The sequence below is a fragment of the Phocoena sinus genome, chromosome 1 (assembly GCF_008692025.1).
Source record: "Phocoena sinus isolate mPhoSin1 chromosome 1, mPhoSin1.pri, whole genome shotgun sequence".
NCBI lineage: Eukaryota > Metazoa > Chordata > Mammalia > Artiodactyla > Phocoenidae > Phocoena > Phocoena sinus.
Genome location: NC_045763.1, coordinates 46101118 through 46127876, shown reverse-complemented (window position 1 = coordinate 46127876; position 26759 = coordinate 46101118). Strand labels below are relative to the sequence as shown.

General features: G+C 54.0%; 1 protein-coding gene across 1 annotated transcript in view; it reads right to left on the bottom strand.

Annotated features, from left to right (window-relative positions):
• Nucleotides 1-26759, bottom strand: part of ACOT11 (acyl-CoA thioesterase 11) — a 108347-nt gene that overhangs the window by 1623 nt on the left and 79965 nt on the right. The window contains exons 4-17 of the mRNA XM_032638745.1: nt 20219-20420; nt 19172-19241; nt 13242-13302; nt 12376-12474; nt 11773-11908; nt 10189-10345; nt 8878-8997; nt 7313-7457; nt 5790-5849; nt 4903-4965; nt 4486-4569; nt 3328-3461; nt 1275-1406; nt 549-675 (exon numbers count right to left, since the gene is read on the bottom strand). Coding sequence (XP_032494636.1) covers nt 549-675; nt 1275-1406; nt 3328-3461; nt 4486-4569; nt 4903-4965; nt 5790-5849; nt 7313-7457; nt 8878-8997; nt 10189-10345; nt 11773-11908; nt 12376-12474; nt 13242-13302; nt 19172-19241; nt 20219-20420 — 1590 coding nt within the window. The remainder of the gene's footprint in view (nt 1-548; nt 676-1274; nt 1407-3327; nt 3462-4485; nt 4570-4902; nt 4966-5789; nt 5850-7312; nt 7458-8877; nt 8998-10188; nt 10346-11772; nt 11909-12375; nt 12475-13241; nt 13303-19171; nt 19242-20218; nt 20421-26759) is intronic.

Below are 26759 nucleotides of genomic sequence, written 5' to 3'. Positions count from 1 at the left end.
TAGGGCCATCCGCAAGTTAGAATAAGCCCAAGGATTGCCCTGAGGAGCTTGTCAGTTTAGATGTGTTAAGTTAGCTAGCACTGTCCAAGTCCCTACCTGGTGGGGAGCCTCAGAGCCACTGTGAGCTGAGGAAGGGGCAGTGGGCATCCCCAGCCCAGCCACTCTCAGCCTTCTCCCCTACGCTTTAGTTCACACCGACTGCCCTGCTGAGTTTTATGGGCGCTGAGAGCCATATAAAGCCTTCTTAGACAATAAGTAAATGAGGAGATAGGATTTTAGATCGGAACCCAGGGCCTCTGCCCTCTGTGTCCAGTGCTTTTTCCAAGACCCTGCAGTGGCCTCGGGCTTAGCACAGATTAGGTCTTAATGAAGGCTCATTTTCAGCCCCTGACACTCCTAGGCTCCCCTGAGCTGGAAGAGAGAGACTGCTGCCAGGCAGGGGAGCCTGAGTCGGGAACTGTCTGAGCTGGACAGTGCTGAGTTCTGGACACAAGGGTGGCTTTGGGGTGAATCTGGGTGGGAGGGGGAAAGGAGACACCCAGCCTCACCTTGGTCAACTGGTCCCCCTCGTTCCAGAAGCAGAAGCCTGAGCAGATGGTCTCCCCACGCCTGTACTCCGAGGTCTCGAGGTGCGTGGGCAGGGTAACTGACCTCATCGCAATGACATAGGGGTCCCTGGAATGGAGGAAGGGTGTGGAGGGGACACAGGAGAGGGTGAGGGCCTGGTTCCAGAGTCTGAGGCACACAGAGCCTGGCTCTGGGCCAAGCTGCAAAGAGGAGATGCCTGTGGGATAGCAGGTCTGAGCTCACCAGGAGCCAGCGTCACTGCACTGTGGACTTTCTGGAAAAGCCCCTCCACTGCAGACACTCAGGAAGCAGTGTCGCTCTTTGGGATTTTTGTGCTTCATCTTTTTGCCTGTCTCTAGCAGAAGTGATGCCGTCTCTCTGGCATCCCCACCATGGCACAGCTGACAGCCTCACCACCCTTCAGCCAACACAGGGCCTTCAGAGGCTGGAGGCCAAGGAGTCAGCCATGTGAGAACTGGCCTGTCTGTGGCCTGGGACAAGGCGCCCTCACTACCCCAGGGACAGAGACCACCCCGCTTTAGAGCATGAGTGACTAGAGGGGCCAGGCATCCCCGTGTCCTCCATTCTACCCACAGTAAGACCACTGCGGCCAGTAGGAAGCAGAGGACTGACTCTAGGCTGATGTCCCCTCCCTGGGGAGGAAGATGAGCCCTGCCCACCTCCCACCCCAGAAGGCAGGCACGCACCTGTTGTCACAAGGCTTCCGCCGAGAGGCCAGGATCACAAAATCCTGGGGCTTGGGGTCACCACCGAGGGCGGGGCTGATGATGTGGTAGATGGCATCATCCTCGTCCACCTGCTGCACTAGCTCCACGCTCCTGTACAAAACGCACGGGCGTCACACCAGCTCCTCGTGTGAGAGCAGATCTGACCCAGGCCCTCCCGTGCTTCGGCTGCCCTGAGCAGATGCTAGGGGGGTATTTCACCCCTAACACTGCTCAGCAGGGACCACAGGAGGGCAGAAAAGGCTGTCAAGATAAACACACACACGGGCACACAGACACATACACAAGCAAATGAACACACACACCCGTGGGCACACACGTGCACAGACGCATAGATAGACACCCACCAATGCACACGCAAAACTATGGGTGTCTGTCTATGTGCGGGTGCACATACCCTACACAGATGTGTGATGAGTTAGGAGTCGTACTGAATATTTAGTGAGCGCCCACTGTGTGCCAGACACTGCTCTAAGAGCGTTATGGGTACTATCTCAACCCCACATCAGCCCATGCAGTTGGTACTCTTAGTATCCCCATTTTATAGATGAGGGGGCCGAGACTCAGAGAAATAACTCACCTCCGGCCACAGAGCTAATAAGGAAGCAGGTGTGGGACGTGCTTGGGCTGTTGGGCGCCAGAGCTATGCCCCTCAGGCCCAGGCACACTGCACGCATGTGCCCAGGTAGACACACGTAGGCTTACACCAACACGCGCACACACACAAGGACATCCACGCAGAGACACACACAACCACATCCAGACCCGCCACCTTTTCCTTGCTCTCCCGCCCACCCTGGAAGCTGCCTCAGGAATGGGGCAGCTGTGGGCAGGGTGGAGGAAAGCTGCTAGGGCCTCCCTTCCCCTCAGGACACACCCCCCCAATCCCATCAAGCCTCAAGCTCTGATCGGGCCTTCAAGGCCCACACCAGCCCGCCTCCTCCAAGAAGCCTTCCTACCACATGCCCAACCCCTTCTCCCCAACATCCACCACCAAATCGCCTCTCAGGCTTCCAGGATGGCATGGCCAGCAGGCCTGAGGCAAACCTAGACCAGGGCTTTTTAAAGCAACTCAGCCCTTCTTGCAAAGAAACCTTATGCAGAAAGCCTGTGTGTGAACAGCTACAAGCAGGCCTGCTTTGGTGAAGAGAGATGGGGAAAGGTAGGGGAAGGCCAATTTGTCAAATATCAACTCACCAAATGACCTGCTTACTGAATTTCCAAATGCACAGATCCTTCTTATGGATACCCTGAGGAATATAGGCTCCTCTTAATAAGCCATTGGAGAAATGATCAAAGAACCCCCAAAGGAGGGTGTTGGCATAACAGAAAGTGACTTGAAAGGGATTTGAAAAAATACCAGTTTCAACTTTAACATTCCCATATTAAACACTGAAATTTTGGCTATTTTCCTAAGCAAAAACTTACATGGAGAGTCAATAAATTTGGGGAACAAGTGCATTTATAGGAACAACATTTATATTCAGGAACTCACTACATTGAAAAACAACATTCCTGTACACTCATCTACATATCCACATGAAGAACTGGCAAACTTGGTAAATTCAGCAAATTGGCCGTTCTCTGAGTTACCATGAGTCTGGGAGGGGTTCCCACCCACCCCTTCCACTTCCAGCTACCTCCCCAAGCAGTCCCTGAGCCCCCTCTGGGAAGGCAGAACTCCACAGAACACGCTTTGAAAATCACTGATCTATCCCTGGGTGCAAATCTACAACCCACACCTCAAGTACCCATTTCAAGAGGAGGGAAACTGAGGCCCAGAAAAGACATGACTTGCCAAGACTTAAACCCAGGCCCCCGACTCCAATTCCAGGCTCACGCTCTTCCCTGAGGGCTCAGACTACCCTTGACTCTGATGCTCACCTAACACATAACCAAGTGCCCCACCCCCATCCTCCCTGCTAAAGGCCGGCAGGCGCTGAGCACAGTGGGGGGACGGCTCAGGAGGAGACACCTGAGGGCCCACCTCCGCACCCCACCCCGCTGCCCTCACCGGTAGTGCTTGTCCCATTCGGGCCTCCGACGGAGGTCTGAGAGCAGCAGGAAGGCCTGGGCGGCATCCACGTGCACCAGCATCTCCATGTGGAAGGAGAGGAACTTGTCCTCCTCTAGAGTGTACAGGCGGACCTGCGTGGGCCAGAGGGCAGCCTCGTTCCCGTGCCTCCGCCTCAGCCTATGCTGGGGACCGGGGCTGGAAGCTCAGGGTTGCCACTGATTGCTGTGTGACTGTGAACAAGTGACTCAACCTCTCTGAGCCTTGGTCGCATTCCCATGAAAATGGGGAGATTGAGCACAAGTGGATAGGAAGGTGTCTGAAGGAGCAGTGACTGCATGCATAAGCACAGGATGGAATGGTACTCACTACGAGATGGAACAAACTCAAACAGGCACTCAACACGAGTGAACGACTTGTGCCAAGAGAAAGAAGTCAGATTGAAAGCTTGTATATTGTATGACTCTCCGTATTGGACATTCCCAAAATAGACAAAACTAAAGGGACAGAAAACTGATCCGTGGTTTCCTGGGGCTGGGGGTGGGAAGAGGCTTGACCACAATGGGGAATGAGAGAGACTGAGGGGATTATGGAAATGTTCTGTATCTTGATTATGGTAGTGATTCTGTAACTTTATGTGTTTTCCAAACTAGTAGAATTATACAGTAAAAATTTACTACATGTAAATTATACCTCAATTTTTTTAATGTGGAAAAATTTTGTTAAAAGGAGATAAAGAAGCAGGGGCCAACACAACAACAGAATGAATCCTCAGAGCCAGGTGCCATCCAGCCCCCTAAAGTCACAGGCAAAAGTGGCAGAGCTCAAGTCCTCCCTCAGCCCGTGCTTGCCCCAGGCCCCCATCCCAGCAGCGTGTCACTGTAGAAGGAGCAGAGAGAGGGAGGACGCAGTGAGGGAGGACGAAATGGGAGGCAAGAAGGTGGGTGGGCAGGAGAGGATCCGGAGGGGGGACCCCCACTCCAGGCCCTGGCGGGGCAGGTTTGCTTCTATAACTGGGCTGGTTTCATGACCTCATCCAGCTCCTTTTAAGGAATCTCCCTTTGACTGGAGTGCTTTGAGAAGGTTTTTGTGTCTCACAGTCAGCCACCTCTGGTGGCTCCGAGGAGGAAGGAAAGCTGGGAGGGTGGGGTAAGCTACCTGGCTGATCTCTGAGGACAGCACCCAGTTGTCCCTGGCCACGAGCATCTTCAGGGAGGAGACGTTGTTGTAGCTCAGGTACACCTGGACAGAGCACACAGAGAAGCCTCAACTTCCGCCTTTCTCGGGGGCTCCGTGCCGGGCTGCGCTGGGGTGGGGAGAGGAAACTGGACGTGAAGGAAGGAGCCCTTGGCTTTGGGAAAGGAGGCCGGGGCTTGGCAGACTCCTCCTCCTCTTGGGGCCCCAGCTCCCTCCTGCCAAGCAAAGGGACACAGGAAAGCCCTGGGCTACCTGTGCCAGTCTTGCGGCAGCAGTATCCTGTCCCCTCCGGGCCTACCTCCAAACCCGCTCACAAGAGGGGAGGATCAGGGATCCCAACAGGCCTGAGAACGGGCCGCTCAGAGCAGAAGGCCTTACCTGGTTGCTAGGGTCCCAGGGGACAGAGAGGGGCATCTCCGCCTGCTTACAGGACACGATGTACTTCCTGGGAGAGAGGGAAAACAACAACCTTGTTCCCTTGGGAGCCCATCTCTTTCCACAGACTTTACTGCTGGCTTACTGTGTGCCAGGCCCTGTGCTCAGCCCAGCGGCGTGGGAGAGACTCCTGTCTGGCCAGGGAGACTGGATGGGCACACAGAAAACAGCAGCTGAGGACATACACACTCAGAGGCGGGGGCGGGCTCGGGAAAGGTGCGGACCCCCAACACCCGTGCTGAGCGACTTCACTCTGGCTAAAGCGACTTCACCCTATGCCTCAGTGTCCTCAGCTGTAAAATGGGATCAGTGGTCACACCTGCCTCCTCATGGGGTCGTCACAGGGAGAACAGTGCTTGGCACATGGTAAACCCTCCATATATGCACACTTTTCTTATTAACATCGGATGGTGAATCCTGGTGCGTTGACAGCCCTTTCAAGTTTGTGAAGTGCTTTCACAGCAGTCATTCACACCTGGATTTGCTTCTTAAGCAATTGCATCTCCTCTCAGAGCCTTTCTTTCTTCATCTGCCAAACGGGCATCAGAGTCAATGGGAGGAACACAAGAAGTAAATTTGGTCACACCTGGCCAGGTTCAAATTCTCATTCTGCCCATCATTCCTATCTGAGTGCCCGTGGCCACCTAATCCCTCTGTCCTCGCCTGTACAAGGGGCCAGTAAGACCACTGGGTCATGAGGCCAAGACCAGAGGCTGCCTGGATGTAAAGGCGCAGCCCAGGGGAAGCACCGAAGAAACACAAGTTCCCAGGGCCAGGGAGCAGACAGGGAAGCCCTAGAGTCGTGTCCACTCGCACCGCCCGGCCCCCACTTTCCTGTCCAGGCGAATCTTCTTCCTGGCACTGGCCTCTCGGTACCGCCGCTCACCATCCTGGGGAGAGGAGCAGAGACAGACTGTGGTGCAGGAGGGACAAACAGCTTGCCCCCGCCCCCATTACTGCCTGCCCCCTTCCCCAAAGGGCCCAAGGAGACCCTCCCTGCAGCCCTAAAGTGAAGTTCAGATCTCACCGGGGCAGCCTGCCCAGGACAGTGCCCCGTCGCTGAGCTCCAGCCCCAGCTTCCCCTGAGGCTCCCTGAGTGACTTTGGGAACACCACCTGCCCTCATCGTACCTGCTTCCTCCTCCGTAAAAGGGGATCCCCAAAGGGCACTTACAATGCTAAGAACCCACATTTACTGAGTACTTGCTATGGGCAGACATGCTTCTGAAGTGTTTTCCATGCAAAACTGCATCTAAGCATTATGATAACCCTCTGAGGTTGGCACTAGTACTATCCCCAATTATTTTATTTCATTTCATTTCATTTTATTATTTTAATTGCCTGCACTGTGCGGCTTGCGGGATCTCAGTTCCCCCACCAGGGACTGAACCCGGGCCACGGCAGTGAAAGCCCAGAATCCTAACCACTAGGCCACCAGGGAACTCCCAGTTCTATCCCCATTTTACAGAGGCGGAAACTGAGTCACAGAAAGGCTAAGTGGCTCAGCCAAGGTCACAGGGCTAAGGAGTGGGGACAGGAACAGCACCCAGATGGCCTGAACCCAGAGCCCACCCTCTGAACCACTACTTCTAACGTCTCCTGATTCGTGAACATTAAGTGGCAAAAGCCTGAAAGGGCCTCGTGGACTGTCTAGAGTCCCACCGCCTGCCAGGCTCCCTGCTCCTCCGGCCACCACCCATCCTGACTGCCCAACGCCCAGCTCTGGAGCGGGGGTCTTCACAGCCCATGCTCAGTCTTGTAAGGTGGGTGGGCTGGGTGGGTGACCTTCCTGGAGAGAAGGGAAAACCTCTCCAAGGTCACTCCCTGGCCCCCCCAGAAGCAAGCCCGAGCTGGGCCCAAAGGAGGCACAAGGGAACATCGTTTGGAGCCAGCCTTGAACCCAGGTCCCTGACTCTCATTTCTACGCTTTTTGCTCCCCTGTCACCATGGTCAGAGCAGTCGCCCCATACTCAGCCCGGAGCAAGGTCAGTATCTCCCCAACAGCCCTGCGAGGCAGGAGCTGCAGATACACCCTCTTTACAGATGGGGAGTGAAAGCTCGCAGAGGGCACCTGCTAGAACGTGGCCAAGGTGGGGTTCCAACCCACCTCTGACCCCAAAGCCAGTGCTCTTACAGCTCTGCAGGCTCATGAGTGCCTGTTAACACCCAGCACGTGGTCTGAGTTCTTCCAGGAAGCACAGGGTGCCTTCCTTGCTCGAGGAGCATCCCCGGGGGCGGGTTATACCGGGGCACTCAGGGCTGGCTGTGCCCCAGCAGAAGGGCAGAGCTGGGTCCACTCCCCAGTCCTATCACCCTGGGCAGAGAGGGAGGGGGGCTGGTAGTGGGGCACTCACCCCAGGCTGGGGTCGAATCCAGGGCAGCATCTGAGGCTGGTTATCTGCATCGAGGACCACAAAGGTCATGAAGGCGCTGTTGATGTGCCGCCGCTGGGTCTCGGCCTCCTGGCGGTAGGCCTCCACACACACGCCCACCTCCATGCTGAGGGGAAAGGAGGGCTGGTCTCAGCTGGAAAGACCTCCCCGAGGCCACCCCCTCCCCAACACGCACGCACACATGCAGAGGCACACACGTACTCCTGCAGTTCCTCCCACAGCCCAGATCAGAGTCCGATGGGCAGGAAACCCACAACTGTTCCCTTTCAACAATGTTTACAGAGTGCCCACTGCACCCCTGGCCCCATGCTTGCCACTGGGGTCACAGAAATGAATAGACCAGTCCAGTCCAGGTCCTCACGGGCTAACAGATAGGGGATGGGGCAACAAACGTCTATATAAAATACGTCACGTAAGCTGCAAAGGGTGATGGAAAGACATAAGAAAGGAGGTGGAGGGGCAGAGGCTAATCTGAGAAAATGTTCATATGCCTATTCTAATAGCCGTAGCCATGCCCCTGACAGCTCGGTCGCTGCTGTTTCTGTATCTCCGACTGTCTTTATGAATAATAAAAGAGCAGCCACCTCCATTCCCCCTCACTTAGGAAGGTCTGTGATCCCAGAATGTAGACATTATGCAGATGGGGAAATCAAGACCTAGAACAGGGCGCTAACTTGCCCAAGGTCACACAACAGTCAGGAAGGAAGAGAACCTGCACTAGGAACCAGGCCTCACAGCTCCTACCTAGTTCAGGGATTTCCCCCTGCATGACAGTAGAATGTGTGATAGTCAGACTGTGAATAGTAAAATAATAATAATTATTTTAATAATAAGCAGCAGGAATGGCTGACCTTCACTGAACGTTTTCTCTGGCATTCTACCAGTAACCCCTCATTGAATCCTCACAGCTACGAGGTTGTTGTGGTGAGCCCCATTTTCCAAGTGAAAGAAATGAGACTCAGAGGGGTTAAGGAACTTGCCCAAAGTCACACAGCTGATAAGCCATGAACCAAATTTGAACCCAGGCAACCTGGCTCCAGATCCCTCACTTTTAACAACTACGCTATCATTGAAAATGACCAAATCTTTGAAATCACCAAGAAGCTTTCATGGGGGTATCAGAATTCATTCCAAAGGTAAGTGCTCTGGGAACTAACTGCTGTTTTAGGAAAAGGGTAGGAAAGGGTTTGATAAACAAGGGAACACTGGCAAGAGGTGGCCCTGTGACCTGAGCATCCACAGTGTGGCAGGACCAGAGACAGGAGCCAGGGAGAGAGACAGAGACACACCAAGCACATGGTGTGACCTGTGACAGCGGCAGGCACAGGGCTCGGGAGACCAGAGAAGGAACATCAGAGCTGAATCTTGGTGATGGTAAAGGGACCCAGCAGCCAGGCAGAGTTCAGATCTCATAGACCTCATCTACAGGGGAAACAGTTCCTGCAGTTTTGCAGTAAGGTTCCTTCTTATGTCAGGAAGAGCCCTCAACCCCAAGAGGCCCCATCTCACCCATCCCAGCCGCATACCTGTTCTTAAAAGCGTTGTTCACGATGGCCTTCAGCACCAGACGGTCCCCAACCTGGGACGGGCCCCGGAAGTGGAACATCTCAATGGCCTTCAGCGTAGGGTGGGCATGGCACAGCCGGCTGGAAGAGGCGGGGGTCAGGGGGACAGGACAAATGCCTCCAGTGCTTCAGCCACTGGCTTCAGCCAGCCTTCTCCTGCTGCCCCCATCCCCAGACCCAGCCCAGAACCACACGTACCACCCTCTGGCCCACCCAACCCAGTGACAGCTCTGCCCAGAGGAAGAGAACTAAAGTCCAATATCACAGCTTAGAATACTGAGGTCTACGTGCGTAACTGGAAAAAAGCTGAATTTGAGGTGACATAGGAAAGGTAACCTCAGGTAACATAGGCTCGCGGTAAACCTTTTCCTTCTAACTTTTACACCCTAGCACCTGCTTTTCCTACTATCTGGAAGCCCTCCCCTTACCCAAAGCTACTCGTCATTCAAGGCCCAGATGAAGTACTCCTCCTCCAGAAAGCCTTCCCTGACTATCCACACTCTGACCCTCCTCTGAGATCTTATTACTCTCATAGCCTGGTCTGCCCAAAATAGCATTGCTTATGTACTGTGTCCACAGGTTAAACACAGAGGAGGGGCCACTGGAGCTGGTCTCTAAAGGGTGAGGAAGAATTTGCCTGGCTGAGGAGAACGTGGGTTGGGGAGGGCACTCATGGCAGAGCGAACAGCAAGTACAAAGTCATGGAGGTATGAGAGTGTCAGTTAGTGAATGTCAGTTATCATAACTATAAAAACAAGCCCCGATACTTGGAGCAGAACCAGACCTGGACTGGCACAGAGGTTATAGGAAAAGGAAGTAATTATTTCCACCTCTAGGGAGAAGGAAACAGGGAAAGAAGCTTCATGGAGGAGATGGATTTTAGCAGACAAAGAATACTGGAGTTGGCATGATGGGAAGCCAGCCAGGAGTGACGGCGGGGGATGGGAGCATGGAGGATTGGAAGGAGAAAGGCAAATGGCTTGATTTGCAAGAAGTGTTAAGATCCAGGAAGCAAGCGAGAAGGGCCAGGGCAAGGGGAGGCCCTGGTGCCAGCCGGGGGGCTTGGCATTTCCCATGCCATGATGGGAACCACGGAAGGAATGGTGAGCTCACAGAAAATCATTCCTCTCTGGTTCTCTGGGTCTGAAAGAAGAGCCAAGCTTCTGAAGCCTTGAATGCCAGTACCAAGCTGGGGTTTCTCCCGCAGAGACAGCTGGCCAAGGGAAGGAGGAAGAGAAAGGAGGGGAGGCACAGGCAGGGCACTTCCCTCACCTGGCTGCAATGGTGGCCACGTTCTCCATCCAGGCCATGATCTGGCCCCCGAAAGTATTGCCCTGGTGATTGGCGTGTGGGGGCAGGACCAGCTCCACACTCTCCACTCGGGTCTTCTCGGCTGGCACCATGCGACTACAGTCTCTGCTCTCCAGATCTGACCAGAGAGGCGCAGAGGGAGGGAGGCGGGGAGGTGAGAAAATTCCCAAGGGCAGACCCTCCCCGTGCGCAGCCCAGGACCCCCATGCCCACCAGTCCACCCCACACAGATTCTTTTATTTATTCAGCACCAAGGAGGTGCCGTGCATCTCCCATCTCCTGGGGTGGGGAGAGCTCATCAGGGAAGGCCTGTGAAAGAGGTAGCCTTTCACCTGGCTTGCAGGCTGCTCAGAGATGCCACAGGCAGGGAGGAGGGGAGGTTGAAGGCCTGAGCCAAGTTCTGGAGACCAGACAGGCAGGACAGTCACAGGGAGCAACGAGGCCTTGGCTTAGCTGGAGCTGAGGGCAAGTAAAGGGACAGCACCAGATGAGACTGAGTGGTCAGCCAAGGGCCTGGATGCCAGGCTCAGGCATTTGGACTGACGCTTGGGGAGAAGGGCTGTCAAGACAGGAGGGATCTACAGGGGCTGCAGTGGGATGGATGGTTCCCATGGGCCTTGACAACTGTAGAAAGAGCTGGGCCTGCCCAGCCATGGCCTCCGGGCCCAGCATAAATAACAGCACACGGAATTCAGAGCACAGCTCACTGCCTTCACTGGTGTTTGCTACTTCCGCCTGCTCTCTCTCCACTCTGGGCAGCTGAACTACCCTTGGCTGGTCCTAAAATTGCCTCCTTTAGGTTTCAAGGATGACTTTGCATTCTAGTGTTCTGGACATCAGTGAACAAATCCGAGGTCACCCCTCTAGGCTTTTGCCCAGCCTGTGCCCTCTGTCAGAAAACCCTGCCTCACCTCTCCACCTGTCAAAATCCTCCCAGTCCAAAGTGGACCTTTGTGTGCTGGTACAGGATCCTCTCCAAGATATGCTTTAAGGGGAGAGAAGCAAGATACAGAACAGTATGTACTGTATGTTTACTTTTGGGTAAAAAGAGAGGGCAAACTGGTAGGTAGTGTGCTTAAATATGCAGAGAATACTTCCGGAAAGATGCCCCCAAATGACGAACAGTAGCTGCCTCTGGAGGGAGCCTTGGTTCTGGGGTAGAAGAGAGTCTTGCTTTTTACTCTATCTCTATCTACCTACCTACCTAGCTACCTATCTGTTTTTTGAAAAGTCCTAGGGTTTCAAGGCCAAGCTCAAAACTACCTTCCCAAATACCTTGACTCCTAGAGACCCAAATGCATTTAGCGGATTAAAAGGGTTTTCTGTATGTCCCGGCTCCATCTTCATGGCTCCTGGGAGCTGGGTGAGATGTCCAAACGCTCCCTTTTCCCCAAAGGAACCTTGAGGCAGGAGGGCCATCCAGGCCTGAGGCCACCCATGGGTGGACATCCCAAGGAGATTCCCTTCCTCCCTCTGCTCAGTAAGGGCCCAGGACAGAGGGGCCCATGCAGGACATGGGCTACCTTCCCTACGCACGGTGCTCACCATCCTGAATGACGCAGTTGGCCAGGAGGTCCTTGATGGTGTCTGTATAGACCAGCCGCATGCGCCGGCGCTCGGCTGCCACGCTGTGCTCTGTCTTCTCCTCCTCGGTCCGCAGTGTGATCTGCTTCAGCTTCACCTGTGGCAGGGGGTGAGGTGGGGGGTGCTCAGGACAAGTTTCCTGGAATAGCATGAGAGTCTGTCCCCCAAACGGCCATCTCACGCCTGGGGCTGCTGGATGGTTACAAGTCTTGCCCCCTCTTTGTCCCCATCTTCCATCTCCCTGTTGACTGATACATCACTTTCATCCTCCAGTGTCCCTGTCCCCATTCTTGGGCAAAGGCACTGTGGATGGGGGGTGTTGATGCAGGACATGGGAGGCAATGTAGAGAACTGGAGGATCCTGGGGTGCGAGGTGCACAGGGAGAGGTAGGGAAAAGCAGAGCGGGGAGGCGCCTGGGGTTCAACCACAGCACGGGGTGGGCCTTCTTCTGGGGATTCCCTGCTGTGCCTCCACCTCTACCCCTCCACCAACCCCCAGAATCACCACGTAGACAGGCACCCAGGTGGTCCGGCACCATCGGGTGGTCAGGTGTAGCCACCTACCTTGGAGACCTCCCGGTGGGCCACAAAGGTGGCCAAGGCCTTGCACACGCTCCACTGCTTGTCAGAGCACAGGTCCTCGGAGGCCACCTGGATGCCCACCTGGAGAGGAAGAGCAAGGTGGACGACTGAGGAGGGAGGAAACAGAGCTCACCAACCCGAGGGCCCGCAGGTAGAGACAGCAAGTCCCATCCCAGGCCTGGCCTCTGATGCTTCTGTGTCACCTACCAAGTCCAGGGGGCTAGAGACCTGGGGGGGGGGGGTCTGATTCTGCCCCTGGCTCCCTGGGACACCTTGAGCAAGTCACTTCCTTTCTCTGGGCCTCAGTTTCCTCATCTGTAAAATGGGAATGATGGGGCCCTCTTCCAGAGCTCACAGAGCCCCGTGCATCCCCAGAGAGTCCTCCCATTAAACCTTCAACAGCCCTGCTGCATAGGGATCACGTTCCCGTTCTACAATGTGCAGACAGGCTGTGGGAGGTGAGCTAATGGGCAGAAGTCCAGCGCCCTCCTCCAGACCACTGCCTTCAGGGTCAGGCACAGCGGCTATCTTCCCTGTATTCCTGAGACCACCTGGCTGCTGAAGAGAGGGTCTGAGACTAGGTGTGAAGACTCAGAAGGCTGGAAGTCAAGGCTCACATTGGAATCTACATGGCTTGGTGACCTGGGGCAAATCCCTTCACCTCCCTAGCCTCAGTTTTCCCTTCTGTATTATGGATATTGGACATTGCCCTAGGATCCCCCCAACCCTGTCAGCTGTTTCAGAACTCTGCTGCCTCAATCGGGGCACTGTGAGCGTGAATGTGAGTGTGCCCGAGCTGGCGGCTGAGAATGAAGAGGAGGTAGAAACCCACCCACCCACCTGCTCACCTCCATACTGGAGTTGAAGGCCCGGTTCACCCTGGCCTTGATATTCACCACTTGTCCAACACTGAGGAGAGAAAAGCAGGAGGTAAGCTTTCCAAGAGGGGACAGAGGGAGAGAACAGGTGTCTCTGCTGAGAGGCACTGGCAGGAGAACATCATGGCATATGGAGCATATTCACATCTACCATGTCACTGAGTCCTCAAAGCAAACCGGCAAGACAGTGTTAGCACCTTATTCTACAGGCGGGGAAGCTGGGGCAAGAGAAGTGGCATGATGTCATTCATCTCCCCCTTTCTCCCGCTTCCCCTTGTCCAATGAATGCTCAAGCTTCTCTTTGCTCTCAGCTTAACAGTCCTTCCTAAGGAAAGCTCTCCCTACCCTCCCGGAGCCCCATAAGGTTCACCCGCCTAACACTTCTTCCAACAGATTGACCTCTGTCTGCCCCACAGTCCTTAAGCTCTGATGGGGAAAGGATCATGTCTGTTTTGCTCACCACTGAATCTTCAAGTCCTTGCACATGGCACAAGGTAAGCCATGAATAGTGGCCTACTGAATTAATGAATTCCACAATTATTGAATGCCTACTAAGCACAAGATAACTATAAACACAGGGTAGGAAGGGAAAGAATACCTACTATGTGCCAGGTACTTTGCACGACCTCATTTGAACCTCAGAACAAGTTTGGCAGGTAGGTTTAGGGGGGACTGAGTATCAGAGAGGGTAAGCCATTTGCCTAAGGTCACCCAGCTAAAGATGGACAGAGCCAGGGTTCTAGACTGATTCTACCGAGCACCCTAGCCCTGCTCTTCCCAGCTGCAGCTGTCCCTCTGGAATGACTCCCAGGTCCAGATGAACATCAGAATCCCTGAGCGAGCCACTTTGCTGCCCTGTGCTGACTTTTTTTTTTTTAACTATTTATTTATTTATTTTTGGCTGCGTTGGGTCTTCATTGCAGCGCGCAGGCTTCCTCTAGTTGCGTCCAGCGGGGCTACTACTCTTCGTTGCGGTACACGGGCTTCTCCTTGTGGTGGCTTCTCTTTGTTGTGGAGCATGGGCTCTAGGCACGTGGGCTTCAGTAGTTGTGGTGCACGGGCTTAGTTGCTCCGTGGCATGTGGGATCTTCCTGGACCAGGGCTCAAACCCGTGTCCCCTGCATTGGCAGGCGGATTCTTAACCACTGCACCACCAGGGAAGTCCTGACTTGTTCATTTCTGTTATTATTATTATTTTTTTAGTAGTTCTAATAGTCAGGTAGGGGACTATCATTTTTAGGAGATGCATGCTGACATATGGAGGGATGAAGTGTCATGATGTCTGCAACTTACTTTCAAATAGTTCACACAACAGTGATACTGTAGATTCCATTCCAGACCATGGCAGTAAAGCAAATATCGCAATAAAGCGAGTCACACAATTTTTTTGGTTTCCTGGTGTATATAAAAGATATGTTTGCACTATACTGTAGTGTATTAAGTATGCAATTGAAATATGTCTAAAAAGCAATATACATACCTTAATTTAAAAGTACCTTCTTGGGACTTCTCTGGTAGCGCAGTGGTTAAGAATCTGCCTGCCAACTGAGGGGACACAGGTTCGAGCCCTGTTCTGGGAAGATCCCACATGCCACGTAGCAACTAAGCCTGTGCGTCACAACTATTGAGCCTGTGCCCTAGAGCCCGTGAGCCACAACTACTGAGCCCGCGTGCCACAACTACTGAAGCCCGTGTGCCTAGAGCCCGTGCTCCGCAACAAGAGAAGCCACCGCAATGAGAAGCCCATGCACCGCAACAAAGAGTAGCCCCCGCTCGTGCAACTAGAGAAAGCCCGCGTGCAGCAATGAAGCCCCAATGCAGCCAAAAATAAATAATAAATAAATAAACTTAGTTAAAAAAAAAAAAACTTTCTTGCTAAAAAATGCTAACCATCATCTGAGCCTTCAGCGAGTTGTAATCTTTTTGCAACAGTAACATCAAAGATCACTGATCACAGATCACCATAAAAAATATAATAATAATGAAAAAGTCTGAAATATTGCAAAAATTACCAAAATGTGACACAGAGACACTAAATGAGCCAATGTCGTTGGAAAAATGAGGTCAATAGATTTGCTTGATGCAAGGTTGCCACAAACCTTCAATTTGTAAAAAAATGCGATATCTGCAAAGGGCAATAAAATGAGGTCTGCTTGTGTTTATCCACATACAGATAAAGCAAATTCAGCAAAGTGTTCATTATTAACTCTCAGTAGGGATGATCACAGCACTATTCAACTTTCTATAATTTTGAAAGTTTTCATAATAAAAAAGTAGAAAAAAAAAACTTCCCTCATCCCCCAAGTAAAAGTAAGTCTATTTTTTGCAGTGCTAAAAAAAGAGAAAGAAGTTTATGACCCTTCCCCTTCCTCCTCCTCCCCTCTCCCTCTCTAGCCCTTCCGCAAAGCCAAGCAGTAACCCATTTGGATTCCCAAGCTTCTCTTCCTTCCTGACTGTCCTCCATCTCACAGCTCAGGCCAAAACTGGCTCCATCCCCAGGGTCATTGCCCAGCCTCCTTGGGCCCCCTTCAAGCTGCTAATTTCCCAACACCCCTCCAGAGGCAGCTCCAACAAACAAACATGACCCCTGTTCAAGCCCTTCCCCAAGACCAATTTACTAGCAGGGGACAGAGGAACATGTTAAATGACACCACAGTGATGCTAACAGCAAAACCCAGATGATGAAGAACTCTAGATAATCAGGTTTCTTCAACAAATAAACTTTGGGTTTCCCTGGTGGCGCAGTGGTTAAGAATCCGCCTGCCAGTGCAGGGGACACGGATTTGAGCCCTGGTCCGGGAAGATCCCACATGCCACGGAGCAACTAAGCCCGTGGGCCACAACTACTGAGCCTGTGCTCTAGAGCCCATAAACTACAACTACTGAAGCCCACACACCTGGAGCCCGTGCTCAGCAACAAAGGGAAGCCACCACAATGAGAAGCCCGTGCACCGCAGCAAAGAGTAGCCTCCACTTGCCGCAACTAGAGAAAGCCCGCGCACAGCAACGAAGAGCTAACGCAGCCAAAAATAAATCTATTTATTTAAACAAACAACAAACAAACTTCAAGAGAAGACAGATAGAGAAGGAGAGGGAGCGGGGAGGAGAGGGTAGTTGGAGAGGGTGTTGTGGGGAGATGTAGGACCTAAGGGTTAAAAAAAGACTTAAGAGGGGGCTTCCCTGGTGGTGCAGTGGCTGAGGGTCCGCCTGCTGATGCAGGGGACACGGGTTCCTGCCCCGGTCCGGGAAGATCCCATATGCCGCGGGGCGGCTAGGCCTCTGAGCCTGCGCGTCGGGAGCCTGTGCTCCACAGCGGGAGCGGCCACAACAGTGAGAGGCCCGCGTACTGCAAAAAAAAAAAAAAAAAAGACAAGAGGGAAGTCCCTGGTGGTCCAGTGGTTAGGACTCGGCACTTTCATTGCCAGGGCCTGGGTTCAATCCCTGGGCGGGGAACTAAGATCCTGCAAGGCATGGCCAAAAAAAAAAAACATTTAAGAGACCTAGCAACCAATTGCAACCTGATTTGCATCCTGACTTGAGCAACAAAAATAACTGTAAAGCAAAACAAAATTAAAAAACAAATTCATGAGACATTGTGGGCAACTGAATGCTGACTGGATATTTGATGTTAGTGAGAAACTGTTCATTTTCTTTAGGTGTGGTAGTGGTATTGATATTATGTTTTAAAAAGTTCTTATCCATTAGAGATACATTTTGTGATATTTTAAATTTTTTTTAGAATTTTAATTAAATTAAATTAATTTATTTGTTATGTTTTGGCTACGTTGGGTCTTCGTTGTGGCGTGTGGGCTTTCTCTAGTTGCGGTGAACAGGGGTTACTCTTGGTTGTGGCACACAGGCTTCTCACTGCAGTGGTTCCTCTTGTTGCGGAGCGCAGGCTCTAGGTGTGCAGGCTTCAATAGTTGTGGCACGCAGGCTCAGTAGTTGTGGCACACAGGTTCTAGAGCGCAGGCTCAGTAGTTGTGGTGCACGGGCTTAGTTGCTCCGTGGCATGTGGGATTTTCTCAGACCAGGGCTCAAACGCGTGTCCCCTGCATTGGCAGGAGGATTCTTAACCACTGCGCCACAAGGGAAGTCCTTTGAGATATTTTTAAATGGCAAAAGCAAAAACAAACAAAAAAACCTTCCCCAGCTTTCCTCAGGTATGGCCAGGCCTTTCCTGGCCACCAATCATGCTCCAGGCCTCTCCCCAGCTTACCCTCCTTCCCAGGATCCTCTACAGCTTTTCCCCCCACCCACACCCTTCTCTTCCCAGACTCACCTCCACTCCACTGGGTCCCGCAGCGTGTCCATCCATCATGTACACACCCCACCCCAGCCTTCTCTATCCCTTGCTCCTCCAAGTGCCAGATCTCGTGTTGGCAACGGAGACCCAGAGCTGGTCCGGACACGGCTCCACTGGCCTACAAATTGTCACTACACACAGTACTGGAGCCAGCTCAAACACCTCCTCCAGGAAGCCACCCTTGACTACCCTCTGTGCCACTCACTATACCCACCCCCAGACATATAGGCAATGAGGCCTGTTTGTTAAGAACAAGGGCTCTGGGGCCAGACTGCCTGGCTCGTAGTATGTCCTGGGTTCTCCACCAGCTGTATGACTTGAAGCAAGTTACTTCACTTCTCTGTGCCTCTGTTTTCTCACCTGTAAAATGAGGGTACTAATAGCCACGACCTCATAGGGTTGTTCTGAGGACTTAAGTTAATTAAAAAGACATTACAAATAACGCATCAATATTGGCTTATTGTGACAGAGGTACCATAGGAATGTAAGATGTTAATAACAGGGAATCTCGGTGTGGGGTATATGGGAACTCTGTACTATCTATAGTGTTTTTGCAAATCAAAAACTATTCTAAAATAAAAGACATTCAGAAAAAGTATTACAAAGCACCCCTATGCAGAGATCATTATTACCCTGGAATTCACTGCTTTGAATTGAAATTATGTTTCTCTATCTGCCTCCCTGCATTCTGGGAGCTCCTGGGGCACAGGGACTATGTTCCAGTTGACTTTGTGGACCCCAAACCCAGCATGGGCCCTGGTCCACAAGCAGTGATGAATGACTAAATAAGAGGATACGGGGACTAGCTAAACTTTTTCCTTAACCACAACTCGTGGGGCACCAGGAAGTCCTGAATAAGTCCTTGGCACCTCATGTCCTAGGCACTGAGATGGTTTAAGAGCAGACCTGGAGGCCGAAGCACCGTATGCAGCCCTGCAGCCTGTCCTGGGCAGAGGGCTCAGCATATGCTCCCTGGGTCCCAGCAAAGCTGTGCAGAGACAAAGCTCAGCACCATGTAATGAAGAGTCTTCTAACCAGTACAGACAGTTAAAAAAAAAAAAACCCGAAAGCCCAAAAAACCAGGAGGTAATGAGTTCCTCATCCCTGGGGGTACATGAGCAGAGGCTGAATGGTCCAAACTTCTGGGTCAGGCTCTGCCAAGGCACCTTATCTAGGGACCTCCCTACAGTCTGATGACCAATGACCCACAGAGAATGTCCAAGCTCAAAAAGGCATTCACTGATTAAGTCTAACCCCTTCCATTTTGAAGATAAGAAAACTGAGGACCAGAGAAAGAGACTGCCTTCCCCAAAGTCACACAGCACCCCATGACACTGCCTCAGCAGCACCCAGCTCCAGGCCTGGCTGAGGGAGCTGCCAGCCACAGGGCAGCTGCCAGCCCACCGCCGCCCAGAGACCTTGCAGACGAGACGGGTCACTGCTCACCAAAGGCTGCCCCCTCTCCATCTGCAGAGGCCCTCAGTCAGCTGAGGCAGGTTCCAGGCAGCACACAGGCTGAGCAGGCAGTAGATGGGGGAAGGGCTCTGGGCTCGTGATGGGGAGGCCAGAAGGAAGGGCAGGAGGGGCCACTTACCTAATGGTGTGCTCAAAATAGATATCGTCCATGGAGGCTGTGACGCAGGGGCAGCCAGCATGCCTCTCCGCTGGCGTCAGGAGAAGAAAGCACGCGTTAGCAGCCTCCCCATGACCCAGGCCTCTGATCAAACGTCAGACCGCCTAGCTAAGGCCTGCCTCCTCGCCCGTGCTTCCACCCTTCTTTACTTTCCTCACCGTGATTACGACACCCTGACCCTGTCTTACATGTCTGGGTTTCGTCTGTCTTAGTGCCTCTCCCTCCTGCTAGACTGCATGTCACTTGAGGGCAAGGGTTTTTGCCTGTCTTGTTCACTGCTGTGCCCCAGTCCTGGAGCAGCGCCAGGCACGCAGGAGATACTCAATGAGCAGCTGTCGAATGAATGAATGATGACGCCATGCTATTCCACTTCCTGACCTCCTAGAGTGCCCGTACCCCTGTCCAGTCAACCTCACCCACCTTTGTCTCCTTGCCTGAGTCATTCTTCCTCTGAGGACTGTGCTCCCAGGCCTTAGTCCTTCTAGAATCCCTTCTCTGCCCCCAGGGCTGGGGCAGAGCCTCTGGTCTGTTCTCCCAGAGCCCTGCTTCCACCTCCCTTTCCCAGCTCCCATCAGACAGTGCTGGGGGGCAGTCAGTCTCCTGTCTGGCCCCCCCATCAGACTGTGAACTCCCTGTGGGCTGGAGAATACTGGGGCACCAAAGGCAACGAAATGAGCTCAATCCAGCTCCACTCAACTCTACTCAATGCCACAGGCTTTGCTCACAGCCAGTCTCGGAGCAGCCACATTGAAGGCCGCGCTGTGTCAGAGCAGGGACCTTAGGTTATGTACTCAGACCTCTGGGCGCCTCCGGGCAAGAGGCTGGGCCCGAGCCGAGCACGGAGAACTTGCAGAGGGCATCGCAGGCAGGTGGAGCAGCCTGAGCAAAGGCTGGGATGAGGGAGGAGGGGGGCACTCGGGGACGGCAACCATCTCTGAAAACTGGGGCCTCTCCTCTGGGTGTGTGGTGCCGGGGCTGGGAGGGCAGCTGTGCCGGGCGCGGCCTCACCGGACAGGCAGGCGGTGGTGTCAATCCACTTGAGCAGCTGCCCGACGCTCAGCTCGCCACGCTGGTTGGTGTGACAGGGCAGCACCAGCTGGCTCATCTGCACCTCCGTGGGGTTCCGGTAGCCCTCGTCCTCTGCCATGTTGTTCTCAGTGCGTGAGGCCGACTTCCGGGATGCACGGTTGGAGAACACGGAGGCCAGGCCCTGGGGAACAGATGAGGTGGTCAGCTCACAGCAGGGTCTCCCAGATCTGCCAGTCCCTGAGACCCCAGGGCCACCCGCCATAAGACCCCAACTCCAAGAGTGGCCACCACCTTCCAGCCCAGGGTCTCAGACCCCCAGGGGCTCTCTGGATGCCCTTATGCCCAGCTTCCTTTTGGCCAACAGTTCTGTGTTAACATAACCTTGGACCCGAAGGAGGGGGCTGGGAGAGAGGGATGCAGCCGAGGATTAATTCAGCTGGTGGGCCAGCTTATTCAAATTTTGCCTCAGATTCTCCTTCATTCTGGAAAGATTCCCCCTCACTCTTCAGGGAGGCCCAGTGAGCCCTACAGCAGTCAAGCCTGGGGATTTGCTCCTATTTCATCCTATAAGAGCCCCTTCCTTGGGCCCCTCATTCTTCAGATGACATCCGTAGCAGCATCTCTGCTGGGTGCGCATCCGTCATCAGCTCTACTCACTGGGAGGGCTCTGGGCGGTCACTGACCAGCTGGCTGATCCCGACCAGGGCTGGAAGAGCCGTCAGCTGGAGAACCAGCAGAGAAAGTCCTTAAACTCATGAGTTAGAGGAGGAGTTTCTGCCCAGGGCCCAGCTTGTCTCACTCGCCAGGCAGCAGAGGTGGGAAGTGCCTAGCAGTCCCCTGGAGGGGGCAGGATGAGGAAGGGCAGCCAAACTGCCGTCCTATCTCTCTCATGACACTGTGAACAGAGGTGGGGACGCCTGCCTGCGTGAGTAGAATGACAGGAGGGACGGGCATAGGGGTTCCAATTTTCATGGCCAATGCCAATTGTGGTGACGATAAGTCACCGCTAACATTTATAAAGTGCTTATTAAGTATCAGATACTCGTCTAAGCACTTTACGAGTACTAATTCAAATGTTATCCATACAACAAACCTCTGAAAGAGGTACATTATTATCTTCATTTCAAAGATGAGGAAACTGGGACTTCCCTGGCGGTCCAGTGGTTAAGACTTCACCTTCCAATGCAGGGGGTGTGGGTTCAATCCCTGGTCGGAGGGGGTGGGGGGGTGGGGCTCGTGGCCAAAAAACCAAAACATAAAACAGAAGCAATATTGTAACAAATTCAATTTAAAAAAAAATAGATGAGGAAACTGAAGCCCAAGTAAGTGCCAAGCCCAGCTGTGACCCACAGAGTCTGAAGTCCTACCCGTCACAGTACACTGCCTGCAAGACCTCCTGGGGTCCGAGGTGAGGAATCTAGGGCCCTGGATGCGGATTCAGCAGCAAAGAGCGCTGTGACCCGATGTTGACCCTGCCACTGCTGCAGGATGGGGGCAGTGACGGCTCGGGGCAAGGATGGGTCTCAACCTGGGAGTCTATACCCTTTGGATAACTCCCTTCACAAGGATCCCATAGCTAATTCAGTCAATTCAAAACACACCGAGTTAACTTGTTTAGGTCACTGACCTCCTAAGAGGTAGAACTGGGATTTGAACCAAGCCAGTCTGACCCAGAACAGCTTGTGGGTTCCCAGACAGGCAGCTCATTCCCAAGAGTCCCTGGGTACCAGGCTCAGTGCTAGGGACCAAAAGGAGAGAGAGGAGGACAGCTGCGCCAGGAGCTCGCAGCCTGGGTGGGGGCCTGCGGGTGCCAGGCTGCCAGGCTGTTGCAGGCAGCTCCCAGGCCGCTGCAGTCCAAGCATCAGGACCCGTCACCATGGTAACCACTGCCAAGGCATTTCCGGCCGGCTGTGCACTGGGGGCCTGCTTGGATGTGGATGCGGGTGGCTGGCTTTCTGGGTGTGGGAGACGGTAGAGGAAGGAGGCAGGCAGACTCCGTTCACCCACACTCTTCCCAACCCCTCCCATGGCTAGAGGTTCTGGGCAGAACGTTCCAGAAAGAAGCCCTAGAGAAAGCTAGGGCAATGGGGGAGGCAAAATGCAGAGGGTAAGGGAGCAGAAGAAAAGCAGAGCATGTGGAGTTTCTGGGTGGTTCTGTATGTGCACACAGGGAAGCCCCCCCAGCACAGTGTCTCTGCTTTAAAAGCCTATTCTCATCTACTGCCTCACTGGATCCTCACGAGGCAGGCAGAGGGTGAAAACCGTTTACCCCATTTTACAGATGAGGAAAGTGAGGCTGGAAAAAGCCCTAGACCAGCAGTCAGGACATCTGAATTCCAATCCTCTCTGCTTCCCACCTAGCCCATACCCACTCCCACCAGCCTCCTATTTCCTGTTGTGCAAAGCCAAAGTCCCATCCATTGGAGTCTACATGCCTGGAGGCAGGATCTTTGCCTTACCCATTTGTTCATTCGTTCATTCACTCATTCATTCACCGAGCACCTCCTCTGTATTGGACCCTCCCCCAAACACTGAGCATATAAGAGAAATTGGGCCAATCCTTTGCGAAGCTCCTACTCTAGTGCTCATGCTTAGAAGTACCTGGCACACGGACTTCCCTGGTGGTGCAGTGGCTAAGAATCCGCCTGCCAATGCAGGGGACACGGGTTCGTGCCCCGGTCCGGGAAGATCCCATATGCCACAGAGCAACTAAGCCCATGCGCCACAAATACTGAGCCCACGCTCTAGAGCCCGTGAGCCACAACTACTGAGCCCACGTGCTGCAACTACTGAAGCCCGCGTGCCTAGAGCCTGTGCTCTGCAACAAGAGAAGCCACAGCAATAAGAACCCATGCACCGCAACAAAGTGTAGCCCCCGCTCGCCGCAACTAGAGAAAGCCCGTGCGCAGCAGCGAAGACACAACGCAGCCAAAAATCAATCAATAAATAAATTAAATTATTAGGGCTTCCCTGGTGGCGCAGTGGTTGAGAGTCCACCTGCCGATGCAGGGGACACGGGTTCGTGCCCTGGTCCGGGAAGATCCCACATGCCGCGGAGCGGCTGGGCCCATGAGCCATGGCCGCTAGGCCTGCGCGTCCGGAGCCTGTGCTCCGCAACGGAAGAGGTCACGTCAGTGAGAGGCCCACATACCACAAAAAAGAAGAAAATAAATGAATTAATTAATTAATTAATTTTTTAAAAAAAGAAGTACCTGGCACACAGTAGGACCTCATCAAAGGTTTGTAAAGGAATGTCTAGAGGCAGACTTGAGTTCAAATCCTAGCCCTGCCCCTCATGTGCTATGTGATCCTGAGCAAGCCCCTCCCCTCCTGAACCTCATCTGTCACTCACCAGGCAGGGGCAGGGGGAGACTGCCAGTCCTCAAGATATCCCACCCTTGATGCCAGGGTTCTGGGATCTAGTCCTGCAGGGCTCTGGCATGGCCAGCTGAGCTTTCCAATGAGGAAGCTAAGGAGCCCGGTTACCTGTCAGGCAGGAAATACTGTACGCTGAGCAGGGCTGAGCTCCCACCCCACTCCCCCCGGCAAGCTAAGGAGCAAGCCCCACTGTGCTGTGCTCCCACTTCCCTCAAAGAGAGGAGTGCAGAGCCCCCGGGCTGGAGCACGCGCAGGGAGGCAAAGCACAGCCTCTCAGACTCCAACTCCTTCCTTGGGCTCCAAGGCAGTCTGCCACGTCAGGGCAGGCAAGGCCAGGCCTCCTTCTAATCCCATGGTGGGCAGGCATCCAGCCCGGGAGGCAGGGGCGTGTGTGGCCCAGGCAGGGTTTTGCCAATAGGGTCCCAGAGCCGAGCCATTCCTCTCGCCAGTCACGGGGAGAGCAGAGGCCCTGGTCAGAGTTAGGGCCTGGGGCGGCCAGGCAGGCTGCGCCAAGACAGCTGACAGGGAGGACAGAGCCTGCACGAAGGTGGAGAGGGCCTCTAAGGGCCAGGGACATGCGCTCTCAGACGGTAGCCATGCCAGGGGCTGGCTTCCAGCCGCAACAGACCCGGCCAGATTTGATAATCCCAGACTAGGCCCCAGCTGGCTACACTGTGGTCTCTGTGTCCCTGCTCCTCAGCCAGAGGCATGGGACAGAACTGCTGGGTCAGAGCAAGAAAGGCCACTTTGCTCAATCCCTTCACACCTGGGGAAACTGAGGCACACAGAGGGAAAGGCTGGTCCTGGTAAAGCCCCCTAGGCCAGGGCTTCTTCTGGGCAATTTAACAACAGGTCACACTACAGACTTAATCTGGATTTCCTCCCTCCCCCAAGTAGCCAAGTCTCAGTGACCCAACCTCCTTAAACTCTCAGTCTAGCCCCCCCGCCCTGATGTGTTCAGGTCCCCGCACTGCTCACTCACTGGGTTATTTCCACAGCCAGTCCACAGGCCTCCAGTAGCTCTCCACCTCCTTCCAGGCCTCTGTGCAACACCGGAAGGATCTTTCCAAAACCCAAAGCCACCGACTAGACAACCACAACCTACAGCGTCCTGCCTTGCAGGGAGGCTGGACCCAGTCCTTGCAACTGGGTCTTTCGTTCTGTGCCTTAGGACCACACAGACTTTTCCGAAGAGCAAGCCTGAGCAGGCATCTCCCCTGCTCAAGACTCCTCGATGGCTTCCTGCTGCTCTCAGGATCGAGGCCCTACTCTGTAGCTGCTGCCACTGTCCCCGCAGCTGCTCTCCCAGCTCCAGACCACGCTCGGTTCCTCAGAGCACGCTCTCACCCCACCTCCGTTCCTCTGCCACATGGGCACTGCCTCTGCCTGGGATCCCTTCACCTGCGCTACCTGCCGAGTGACTGCTTCCTCCTCCTCCCTCTTCAGCACCTCCCCCTGCCTTTTCCCCAGGGAGAGCTAGGGCCCCCCTGGCCCCCACAGCCTTACTGTCTCCACACTGCACTGACCGAGCTGTGCAGTCACTGATTCAGAGCCGCCTGCCCCAGCAGACAGGCATTCCCACAGGACAGGGATGGAGTCAGGCCTGGCACAGAGGAGGTGCCAAATAAACGCCTATGGGAGAGGAAAAGGGTGATGACAAGGGCGGCCTAGGAGCTGAGACTTGATGACGAGGACCATCTGAGGTACAGGGAGGACTGCAGAAGAGCAGAAAGGAGACGCAGGAACAGCTGGGACTCCAGTGACGGGAGTGGCCGGGGCAAAGGGAAGCAGGTGGGGAAAGTACTAGGTACCTGTTTGGGTGCAGACAGAGGGAGGGGCCAAGGAGTCCCCAGAAACCACGGAAGACCCCTGGAGAAGGGCGCGGCCTACAATGATTAGCAGGAAAACGTAGAGACCAGCCAGCAGAGACATCTTAGTGCCTTCAAGAACCATCTTGAAGGACTTCCCTGGTGGCGCAGTGGTTAAGAATCCACCTGCCAGTGCAGGGGACACAGGTTCGAGCCCTGGTCCGGGAAGATCCCACATGCCGCGGAGCAACTAAGCCCGTGCGTCACAACTACCGAGCCTGCGCTCTAGAGCCCGTGGGCCACAACTATTGAGCCCACACACTGCAACTACAGAAGCCCGCACACCTAGAGCCTGTGCTCCACAACAAGAGAAGCCACTGCAATGCGAAGCCAACGCACCACAACAAAGAGTAGGCCCCGCTCACTACAACTAGAGAAGGGCCACACACAGCGACAAAGACCCAAAGCAACCAAAAAAAAAAAAAAGAATCATCTCAAAGAGCAGGCCTAGAGCAGAGGAGGCCCACCTACCCTGGAGGGGAGGAGCTGGCCTGGGCGACCGCTCAGCTCACCCACCATGACACGGGGCTGCCCTTGGGCATCAGCCTGGCCTGGACCCAAGTCCGGTTCCACAACTAACGTGTGTGACTTCAGGCAGGCTGCTCAGCCTACCTCTGTGGACTACCTACAGTTCCCTCAACTGTAAAAATGGGATTATAATACCTACATCCAGGGCCATCATGGGGATGAAATTAAACTAGATCAAGTGTTCAAATCTAGCACACGCCTGCCACGTGACTAACATTTATTGAGCACTTAGGTTAGCATTATAAACTGAGTTTGGGCTTCCTACAGAAATATAGCTGGGAGACACCTAAACAGAGCTCAAACCAGACTGTCTACATAGTACTTTCTCATGTATGAGTTCACCAGAGGCTCACAGCAACCCCATGAGGAGGCAAGACCAGTAGCTGGTTTGAGAGGTTCTGTGAGAACTCAGAAAGCCAGCAATAGTGGAGCAGGGATTCAAGTGCAGGGTGCAAGACCCCGCACGGCCTTGCTCCCCCCACCCCACTCTCCCGCCTGGCCTCTCCCCAGTGGGTGGGGACTGGAAGGCAGGCAGGCAGCAGGGAGAAGTGCCTTGGCCCACCGCCAGCCAGGCCTCATGAAAACCAGGCACTCCTGCAGTGTGAGGGAGCTGCCTCAGCTGGTGCCCTGTCCCCACAAAGGTGGCTCCAGGCTCTCAGAGCGACCAGCCGCTTCCCAGTGGTTTTCTCACCAGCAAGGCAGGAGCATCTGTCAACCTCCTAAACACGCCTTCAAGTCTATTCCGT